The following is an 11,242-nucleotide window of genomic DNA, read 5'->3' as shown; positions in this document are numbered from 1 at the left end:
CAGTCCCTAAAATGTATTTTGGTTGCACGTTTGGTCACTGTGTGACTTAAAAAGACTATCACGCTCTTATTAATATTTTTTCTAATTAATTTTATGATTTATATATTTCTTCTATAATTAAGTTTTTTTTATTTATATAATAATAATAATAATAATAATAATAAAGATATTCCTAAAAGCTAAGCAAGGTTTACCATCACCTTCAGCTGATTCTTCTTCTTCAAACTTCAACTCTCCTCTTCGACTATCACCCACCACTTGACTTACCACACTTGTTGATATAGAATTGCCTGAGATCCATTGTCGTTCTACCGGTGTCCATCACCACTACCACTCTATCGCCTACTACACACCCCACCTTATCAGATCTCTTTTTATTTTCCTGAAATCTTCATCGATGCCTCCTCTTTTCTTGCTGAAAAGCTACAAGCATTTCGTTCCTATTTTCTCGACTCAAGATCAGCGATGAAAATGAAGAGTGCGATGGTGGTTTGTCGGTGGTGAAGGGCCAGAAAAAGAAGGTGTGTCGGAGGGTAAGCTAGACTTCAAGCCCTGCCCATTAGGTTTGAGTTCATCTGATGATTCAATGGATTTGATTATGCATCTCGATTGGAAAGGATTTTGATTTCATCTGAACTTTAGGTTAGACCTAATTTCGATAGATTGGAAAGGGTGAAGCTGGAAAATGGATTTGATTCGATGGTTAAGCCTAATTTCGGTTAAGTGGTTGTCTCTTCCATCTTCAGCTTTCCCTCTCTCCGTCTTCGTCCTCTTCTCACCAGAAAAACTTGACCCATGAAGTCTCCGGTGATGGGGTGGTCAGAGAAGAGGACTGGACCTCAAAAGGGGCGTTTCCCCTCTCCGTCTTCGAGCTTTTCATTTAGGGAAATGATGGTTGTGTTTATTAGAACTTTAGTTCAAGTTTTGGGTTTCAATATTTTTTCTAGTGGATGATTCAAGAATTCCATATTTAATTATTGGGTTTTGATTTAATATTGAAACTTTAGTGAATTGGTAGAAATCAGGTTTTTAATTTTACAGGTTTTTTCCTGGTGGAAATAGAGGGTTGAAGTTGAACATTTTGGTTTTTCGGCAAGGTAAGTGGCGGCCTTGCTGGACGGAGAAGAGGATGGTGATGGTTGAGGTGATGAATTGGGGTTGGGTGGGTGGGCTCATTGTTGTAATATATGTACATAAATTAATAAACCAAAAGAGAATTATAAATAATGATATATAAAAATAAATAATCAAAAAAGAAATAGGTAAGGGTAATATAATCATTTCAAGTCTGGAAATGACTAAATACGAAGCAAAATCAAACTATAGAAACACTATAGAAACGGTTCGAATTAAAAAAATAAGTTAGGGACTAAGTACGTAAATTACCTCAAACCATAATGACTATTCATGTAATTTACTCTATATAGTACAACAATAATAAAATGCTAAAATGTATTTTTATAGCTTTGATTTCGTGTAAATGTCAAAGTCTTTAGAACAAAACCAATTATAATAAGGTTTCTTAAAATATGTAAATGTAACTCCATAATTTTTTTCCCGAATATGGAAGTGAAAGATAACACATGAAAGTAAAATGATGTGTTTATCTATAATCTATATACTGAGTTATTGACCAAAACATTTTTATAAATATACAAATATACCATATACAATATGAATGGGAAATATGCATGATCAACAACACAAATCATGGAGATTTAGAGTATCTAATCCACCTTTTTTTTGGTACACAAAAAGGCAATTTTTACCTCACTAACCATCCATATATGATTGATTATATGATCAAACACAGTGCAACGTTCTGTCTCATCCACAAACAATGCTGTGAAATATTTGGTTACTTTATACATGACAAATACACAAATGAATCCTATAAAAAGCAAGATATTTTTAAAAGATTTTTACGCAACAATAATCACATAATATGATCCTAAAATAGGTTGGAAGTGCTCTATCTTGATTTTGTGCATGAATTTCAAGATTCACAAAGTAATTAATCCCCCTTAAAAGATTTTCTAAGCAAGTATTGCTCAAACGGTCAAACCCAACATATCAAATACAATATTCAACATTGATTTAAAAGGGTCACATTTTCATATCAAAGCTTCTATGTATAACATCATCAATTTGGGGTAATCAAAATTCATGGTAGAATTCACAAAAAGGTTAAACAGGATAGCCATTCAATCATTTGGCTCTACAGTATAAATTGGATTATAGTATCTTTATTTCTGAATTTAACAAAGTCATGTAAACGATTCTCAGTTATTTCTCTCAATTACCTCAAAATTTCGGTTCAAAATCATTGACTTTCCTGTTTTTGTTGCTGATCCTCTGATTTTGAATCTACTGCAACCTTTTCTTCTTTTTCCTGATCTAACTGATTGTGTACTTCTTGCTCAGCGTCCTTTTCTGCTTGCAAAATCACGCCGTAGTAATCCGGATGAGCCTCCATACATTTCTTCAAAGCTGATGTAGCATCGAAACACTTGTTCACGATATCTTCATCGTTCTTTTCGCCTTCTTCAACGCATTTTTCCCAGTTGATGAATGTTTCTCTACACTCGCCTCCTTTCATGAACAAGCAAAATCCACATTCTCCTTCTTCTTCTTCCCCATCTTGATTTCCTTTTTCTATGTCTACTGGAGATGGATCTGTGGATTCGGGATTTAGGTTTTTCTTTTCGTTTTCGTTTTCTTGTATTTTTGGTACTTCAGCGATGGGTTCTGGTTCTGGGTTTAGGGGTTTATCAGATGGGGAGGTAGACATGGAGGTTGTGGCGGCGGCGCGGTGGATTTAGGGTTTTGTTCGGCGGAATTGACGGAGATGAGGAAGAAGATGCTGGAAAACAACTTCCCGAGATCAAGATTCTTCAAACTTTTCAACTTAAATCCTTTCGTGGCTCTCTCCGTTGGAATTTTTGGGATTATTTTGCTGTTTCTTTATGGACCTTTTTTAAAAGGATTTCTGGAAACCTAACAAAGTGTGGCTTGAAAGTCACGAAACATGACTTGGGATTATTTTGACCACTTACAAAATTTGCACTCTATTTGTAATTTTGTATATAATTTCTAATAGATAAATTTAATGTTTGTCAAAAGATGACTAAATTTGAGTTTTGCCTATTTTTAGATGCATTAAGCTTTTCGTATACCAATTAAGTTTAGTAAAATTGTACTTACTAGACTAACGGTGGACCCAGGGAAAAAAAAACCAGAGATTGTATAATTTTTTTAAGGGTTGTATTATTAAAAAAATAAAAAAAAAGATGGATTTGAATGAATTTACACTAAGCTTTTCCCACATAGGGCAGTAGGGATACTATAGTATCCAAAAAAAATTGTTTTATATATATGAAAAAAAATATTTATAAATATGTTCTATGTTATTGTATCTTTAGCTAAAGATATTGTACTATGTTTTTTAATGTCTAGGATAAGATAACTATATAGAATATACATTTGACAACGTTTGTATCTCGTATCAATTTTTTTGGCTTTGCCACTGTTTGCACTTGATGGTAAAATTAGAGGGATTGGTTGTGCCTCCTTGGACACCAAGTAGGTATGCTCCTGTTCGGGACATAAAACTACATTTTGGTATTATCATAAGACAAAAAAACAATTTTTTGAGTGTGTATGAGTACAATGCTCATGATTTTCTTTTTGATATTCCTATAGATTATCGACACCAACATATGAAACCAATGGAGTATCGTACTATCCTCAAGTATCGTTTCACGATTCCACTATTTCGGTTGATAAGATATACCAAGTTTGTCACAAGACATGTTTTCGACACCTTTGGAAAGCACACATTTAATTAGAGAGCACCAGTGTTTCAAGTATCAATACAACTAGGCTAATGCCATTCTTTTTGACATACTTAGGCATGTCGAGGTTTCTTCTAAGAAAGAAGCACTCGAAATTTCTTGACTAACTCTTTGGGAGGAAGAGCAACAGTCAGACCTAACTGATGTTTGGTTATTCAGATAAATAACAGGAAAACACACATGTGTGGATCTAAATAGAGGTTTTCCTTCTCACAGACTTGAGGATTGGAGGGTTCACCGTAAGACATTCTACTTTTAAAGATGTCTCGTGCAAAGTATCATATGAGAAATTGTGCTTGAGTAATTAACATGTGCTTTATACAGTTATGAATACAAGGATTTAACGCGTTTCACCCGATCAGAGTATTTGAGTTATATCCATAGACAAAATAGGAAACTCCTTAATAAGATCCAACGAGTCATTTATGGTAATGTTTTGACCTCAAATCCATGAATGTAGCTTTTAAAAGAATTAGTTTTGCATCTCAAAAACGGGTTAACAACACAGTTGTTTGTGTTCCATCTTGAAATAAATTTTAAATGTCCTGTGAATGGGAGTTCATGATTGTTGAGCTCATTTTTTTTTAATTTAAATATTATTTTATTTCTATGAAATTTAAAAAAAAAAATTGATTATTGGTCCAACATTAAAAAAGTTTTGAAGGAGATAAAACAGTTGTTAAAGTTTTTTTTTTTTTTTTTTTTGGTTAAAGACGGATAGTATGGATCGAGATTAATGGTCTTCCATTGTCCATGTGGTGTTCTAATGCATTTAGTAAAGTCGCTTTTGCATGGGGGTAGGTCATTTTTCAAGATGAAGGCCAATATTATGGGGTGTTTGGTTTAGCTTTTGAATGTTCAAAAGTTCTTTTAGAAAAAGATCATAAGCAAAAGATGTTTGACAAAAGACTTCTAAAATCTACTTTTAGATTTTGCGAAGAAGGAAAATCAAATTTTTGGAAAAGTTAGGAAAACCTGATTTTTTATAACTTTTCCAAAAAGATCTTTTGGCCTCTAAAAAGCTAAGTCAAACACCTCCTTAGTACATTTTCATGTGATAGAATAATAGAGTTTGTATCAAAACTTCTATTTTCTCATTCACTTATGAGGAAATTATGATTATTGTAGAAGAGATTGACTATATAGTTAAAGCAAGAGAGATACAATGGTGGGTTCCAACTACTATTAAAGAATCGAAGGATAACGAAAGTGATGCAAATCAGCAAATTTCCTTGACCATAATAACTTTAATTCAGCCCGATGTATGTTCACCTCTGGTCCTCTACTACGGGGTAAAAATCCAACCCAAAAAAACCCAGAGGTATCCTTAGGCTGGGGAGCTTGGCTGGCATGGTTAAAAAAGCAGGATATGTTTTATGTTATTAATTTATTATTATTGAAATACAAAAAACAAACAAATGACTTGAATCCGTTGGAAGATATTATAACAAGCGAAAAACGTGTATTTGTTCATGTCTTTAAGAAATTGCATCTCAAATACATAAATATGTCAGGACTGATAACACTTCGTGGTATATAACTAGGCGCATTAACATTTATTATATGTTAGGACTAATCATAATCCATTTGCTTATTAAGCTTCACATATCAGGAGTTGTTGGAAAGGTGAGATAGAGGGTTCACATATCAGGAGATGCATTTTGGATTTTGCAAGCATATGGATCAGTTTTTTATACCTAATATCAAACATATGAAGCTTCACTCGTTTGAGAAATGAAGAAATATAGTTTAAACAACAAGAATCAAGAGAACCAAAAAGAATACAACAGTACACGAATCTGATGAATTTCAAATCTACCATAGAAGCTACCTTGAAAAAGAAACTGATCATTGACCATTGCCAGTTGTACAAAAGTCCAAATAGGAGAGAAACATGTCTATCATGACATTCTATGTCTATTATGAGTTTCCAAACAAGATTTAAAATGATTATGAATCTGTGATCAACTGGTGGAATCATTTTGTCCGTTTGTGTCTCTAAGCCCACTGCAACAGAAGAAATGAGGCAATTTCACTCGCCCACAAACCCTGCAACAATAATGTAAGAAAAAAAGAGCCAAATAAGAAAAGAAGTCCAAAATTACATAATGCTAGATAGCAAAAACTAATAGTGCAATAAGTGAAAAGAAAAAAAAAATGTCAAGAAATATTAAGAAGAAGATGCAAATCCATCAAAAACTTTTCTACTCCTGTAATATTCAAAATCGAAAGGAGAGGCCTCACTTGCAACGTATGATCACTGGAATTGGCTTGAGTGCTCTTGGTCCATTTCTTATTCCACGTTTATGAGGAGACGTCTGCATTATACACAATACTTAAAAAAGCACATCAGAAAAAAAAAATAAAAAATTCTAGGGCCCACTTTTGTTATACAGAACAAAACATGTTGTACTATGTTTGATGTGAACCGCACAAACATTGCAAACTTTTGTACAACAAAAAATGTGGAATAGCGACTGCTCTAAATCACTCATCTGTGCAAAAGACTCGAATGCCATTGCACCAAAAAATGCTAACAAAATGGAAAATATATCAAGTTTTGATGTTTTGGCAATTAGCTTCAAACTCTGTATCTAATTTGCATAACCAAGCTTCCCAACTTAGCAATATGGCTCATCTCCATGCTCCAATTGAGATCATACAATCATGTCCTAAAATTAGGGTTCAAGTGAAATAGAAAAGTGAAGTGAATCCCTAATTGATTTCGTTCCAATCCAATACTTCGATTACTATATTGCAACAAATTACAAAACCCTAAACCCTAAAGCAATAATGCTCAGTACCAATAACCCAAATCTCTAAAATATTCAACTTAACGGCAATCCAATCTAAGATGCAAAATGTAAAGCAGACATGCAATAAAAATATACGATTTTAGGGAAAATGGTGGAACTTATAAAATATTAGTTATATTAGAATCGATAAATTTACCTTCTTCTTCGGGACGGCCATGAGCTCCATAGATCCGCTGCCAACATAGAAACCGGACCCGATTTCATTATTGAAGGTGTCTATTCTTTTTTCGAATTCAGGCAAAACCATCGGTGGTACTGCGGCTGATCGATTTATCGCACTGTCCAGAGGCGGCGGCTGCGCGATGGCGTGAGTCCACCTTGAGAAAACCAACATACAACAATTCTTGCTCTCACCGGCGATGCTTTTCGCTATTGACATCCTCAACAACGCCATCGTTGTTCTACAGTACTACTGTTTACGGTGTGTCTGCGGGTGTTAAGAGAGGGGGTGACGCAATGAAGAAAGAGGTTAACGAGAAGAGTATCTATATGTGATACGACATCGTTCGTAAGCTTTGATAAAAATTCATAATGACGAAAATATCCCTACGAAAAACAATTGGATCAAACATATTTTTTTGAATAAATTGTTGAAATCGTCGCATGTGGTTCGCTTGCTAAAATTGTCTTTTTAGTCTCTCTAACTTTTTTTTTTTCATTGGACCATCTTATAGTATTACTTCATTGCGTTTTCAGTCCCTAACACATGTAGAAATATAATATTGCCTTTGTTTGTTTCTATTTTAAATTTATTTTTATTTATGCATTACTCTTTTAATTAAAAAGATACTTGATAAAAGATTTGGTCCCAACTAGGGATGAACATTTGGACCGAGGAATCGGCTGGAACCGGATATAACCGATCGGGGCGAGACTGGAATGATATTTTTGTGGATTTTTGGAAACGGGGACTGGTAGAACCAGCAAAAACTGGAACTGTATGTTGTTATTTCTCGAGGACCGCTTCCAACATTGAGGACACGGCAAGAACCGGTAGAACCAACGATCCGGTTTGGTTCCTATTTTCCACCAAGTTAGGTTTCAGTTCGGGTCAGTTCCGACGCTCATCACTACTATCATCTTCACCCTTCTCTCTCTTTCACTCTTACCTTAACCCTTCTCTCACCCCCCCCCCCCCACACACACACTCTCTCTCTCTCTCTCTCTCAAATTAAATGACAGTCTTGTTAATCCCTACATCCCAACCATTCAGGCCCCGATCGTCTTCTCCAGAACCCTCCACTGGCGACTGTGTTCCATGTAATCAAATCCATAAATCAGAATCAAAGAGTGGGTGAGGAAACAAAAAGATCGAAAGTTAGAGTTGTACATCCACAATAGAATAGAACATAGATTTGCAAATTTAGCTCCCTCACTACCTCAATAACTCGAAATCAAAGCCACATGTAACCACTATTCACCACCACACCAATTGAGTTCATTTTTTGAATTTCAAAAACAAATCAACAAAAAAAACCCCCCAATCTATACCTAAGAAGGAGGGGGTTGGCAGAGAAGTGAGTCAATGGTTAGGGTCACACGCGAAAGAATAATTTGAGGGAATATAAGAGGAATCAGAAGATAAATGACGAAACACATGTCACCGCCCCAATGAAGAGGTTAGGTTAGCCAACAGTAGGAGATATGAGTTATAGAGAGAGTAGATGGGGTCTAGGTTAGAGGGAAGTCGTGGTACAGGCCTGTTGGGATCTAGTACGTAGATGGTGGCCGCAATAGGTGAATGGTGGCGGAGGAGGCAGTGATTGGGCATGTCATAATCCGCAGCGAGGGAGGCATCGTTGGATTTTCCACCACTGAGTTGAATCAGATGGAGATAGAGCCACCTTCATCTCCAACTCCATGAACGAATGTGATCATGGCGAAGTGGGGAGGCGTTGGATGTCGCCGAAGTTTTGTGTGTAGGGGTTTCCGGCGAGAGGGACAATTGAGAGAACTAAGGGTAAGGGTTACAGCTGGCAAAAATCGACTCAACCCACCAACCAAACTCAAACCCAACCCAAATTTAGTAGGTTGGGTTAAGATTTTCAACCCATTTAAGTTAAATGAGTCAACCCGTCTAACTCATTTAATTAAATAGGTTGAGTCGGGTAAAAATTATCAATCTCTTTTCAATCCACCAACCCATTTAACTTTAATTTATATTTAATTTAATAATTATTTAAATATCATCATGTATTAATCTAAGTATTAGTTTATAAATTAAAATGTTCATATTATTATTTACGTTTTAAAAAAATAGAATCCTAATTCCTACCTTTTTTCTTGGCACCGACAACACTAGCCATTCTAATAAATTACTTAGAAGTTACATATCTTTAATGTTATTTGAACAATTTCTTTGTATATGTGAATTGAGAATGAGATTGGGCTTTTGTCATATTTTGAAATTTTATTTCAGTCTATAACTACTTTAAGTGGTGTAATCTTTAGTTCATTAATTAATTTATTTTTATTTTAAATGGGTCAACCCAAATTTACCCAATTTATTTAATAGGTTGGCTTGGAAACTACATAAAAGGCTCAACTTGGTGACAACTAATTTATCTGAAATGTTGGATTGGGTTGGAAATATCAACCCATTTAAATAAACAGGTTGGGTTGGGTTGAAATTTTCAACCCAATTAATAAATAGGTTGAACCCAAACCCAATCCAGGTTGACCCATTGCTAGCTCTAGTGAGGATGAGTATAGACTAAGGTGGAAAAGATGATGCAGGTGAGTGTTGAGTGGTAGGACCATATTTGTTTTATTAAATACTCTTTTTAATTAGATTAGTAATTAATAAATTAAAAATAAATAAACAAGGGTAAGAAAGTCTTTTTATATGTGTTAAGGACAAAATACACAATGAAATGATACTACAAGGACAATCCGAGTGTAAAAAAAAAGACGTTAGGGACTAAACATGTAATTTTAGCAAACCACAAAGACAATTTCAATAATTTGTTCTATTCTTTTCTTAGGTCTAAATTTACAAATATACCCTTCGTATCTGATTATCTTTATTTAATCACATATATCATCTCATGATTACTTATAAATTATAATGCATAAATATTAGAAAGATGGTGAATTTTATTAATAAAAAAGAACCCTAAACTAACAATAAATTAATAATAAATAAACAGTTGTTGAGTTTTATTAGCATCAGTACACTATCTAAAGGTAACAAAAACAATCAAAAGATTTACCTAAGTGTACATGCATCTTAGATCTAGGTTTTACTAGTTATATCAACGAACATTAAAAATCAACTAGAAAGAACATATTAACCTATGGATTCCTCGATTGGGATCTTGTACATGCTAGTGTTTGCAATTGATGAAGGATCAAAAGTAGAACCCATCTAATGTAGTCAGACCCACAAACACCAAAAGTAAATAAGAAGAACCCTAGTTTTGGGTTTAGTCAAAATTCACTAACCCTAGGATAGGGTTATGAATTTTTCCACTAAAAGAGAGGGAGAGAGACTGGACTAATTATGAGAGAGCATCAGCAACTCCAAGGTTTACCCCTAACAATCTATTTATAGGTTGCAGATAAAATCCTATAAGAATTCAAACTCTTGAGGCTAATCTTTTTCTTATTCAAACATGTCATATTCCTATTAAGGAGCCTAACCAAAACCTCCAAGAGCTTCTGGAATATTCCAATTAATCTCTTGGATCAATTAATACTCAAGCTTTTTAATTAATTAAAACAATTTAATTAATTCCAAAATAATTTCTAATTAATTTATTTATTCCTTAATAAATTAAAAACTTATTTATCTTCATTTCCTTATTTCTATTTGGGTTATAAGGCCAACCCAAAAGGCATATGTTATTATTAGAAATATTACCAAGCAGTTAATGACCTTAAACATTATTTCCAACAGTCTCACACTTGGACAAGTCGTTAACTTTTAGGATCGAAATATTTCACTAACAATCAATAGAGAGTAGTCCATAGACAAGTGATTAACTTATTCCTTTTTTATATTTATCTTTATGAAAAGGAGACATGAATAAGGGTCAATCTTGACGTTTAAAATTATGTTTCCCAATTAACGATGTCTGACAATGCATCTGACTTCTAAACCGAACACATCATTTTATTCTAGACTCGCCAAACACTTCATATATCACAACCAAATCATCGAGAGGCCCATAGATATCGCTTACTAGTTACGAGAATGAACAAATAAACTTTGACTATATTGTTTTTGTCTACTTGTCTAATCGTAAATGGACATACCCTTTATGACTACCAGTTACAGATAGCGTTGGAGCAGACCAATGCACAACAGATTTTGCAAAGAAAACCCCATAGGTATCTCATTTCGAAGAATAAAAGATATTTCTATCTTAGAATTACTTATGAATAGATCCATGAATTAATCTCTAAGTAGAGGTTGTTCCAATACTTAAATCTAGGTTTTAAGTACTCATGAGTCTTAGCACAATCTCAATTGCAATGCCCAAATCAATTTGGCTAGTCAACCGATACTCATGATGACCTTATATCACTCACTCACTTCCTAGAGTGTGGTCGACTATGGAGGTTTGCACA

The 11,242-nt window shown here is 34.2% G+C and overlaps 2 protein-coding genes across 2 annotated transcripts; both read right to left on the bottom strand.

Moving 5' to 3' along the window:
* Window positions 1-2,092: 2,092 nt before the first annotated feature.
* Window positions 2,093-3,029, bottom strand: LOC145008244 (uncharacterized). The gene has a single exon (XM_078966871.1). The coding sequence runs from the start codon at window positions 2,789-2,791 to the stop codon at window positions 2,324-2,326; it is 468 nt and encodes a 155-aa protein (XP_078822997.1). The 5' UTR covers window positions 2,792-3,029; the 3' UTR covers window positions 2,093-2,323.
* A 2,653-nt stretch (window positions 3,030-5,682) lies between these two features.
* LOC145008188 (uncharacterized) lies at window positions 5,683-7,151 on the bottom strand. The gene is made up of 3 exons (XM_078966812.1): window positions 6,807-7,151; window positions 6,099-6,172; window positions 5,683-5,903 (listed from the first exon to the last, which is right to left on the bottom strand). The coding sequence occupies exons 1-3, from the start codon at window positions 7,062-7,064 to the stop codon at window positions 5,819-5,821; spliced, it is 417 nt and encodes a 138-aa protein (XP_078822938.1). The 5' UTR covers window positions 7,065-7,151; the 3' UTR covers window positions 5,683-5,818.
* Window positions 7,152-11,242: the final 4,091 nt, after the last annotated feature.

The sequence above is a fragment of the Lactuca saligna genome, chromosome 8 (assembly GCF_052625555.1).
Source record: "Lactuca saligna cultivar CGN05327 chromosome 8, ASM5262555v1, whole genome shotgun sequence".
Lineage (NCBI taxonomy): Eukaryota > Viridiplantae > Streptophyta > Magnoliopsida > Asterales > Asteraceae > Lactuca > Lactuca saligna.
The sequence above is the reverse complement of the archived record's forward strand: the minus strand, read 5'-3'. Positions and strand labels throughout refer to the sequence as shown.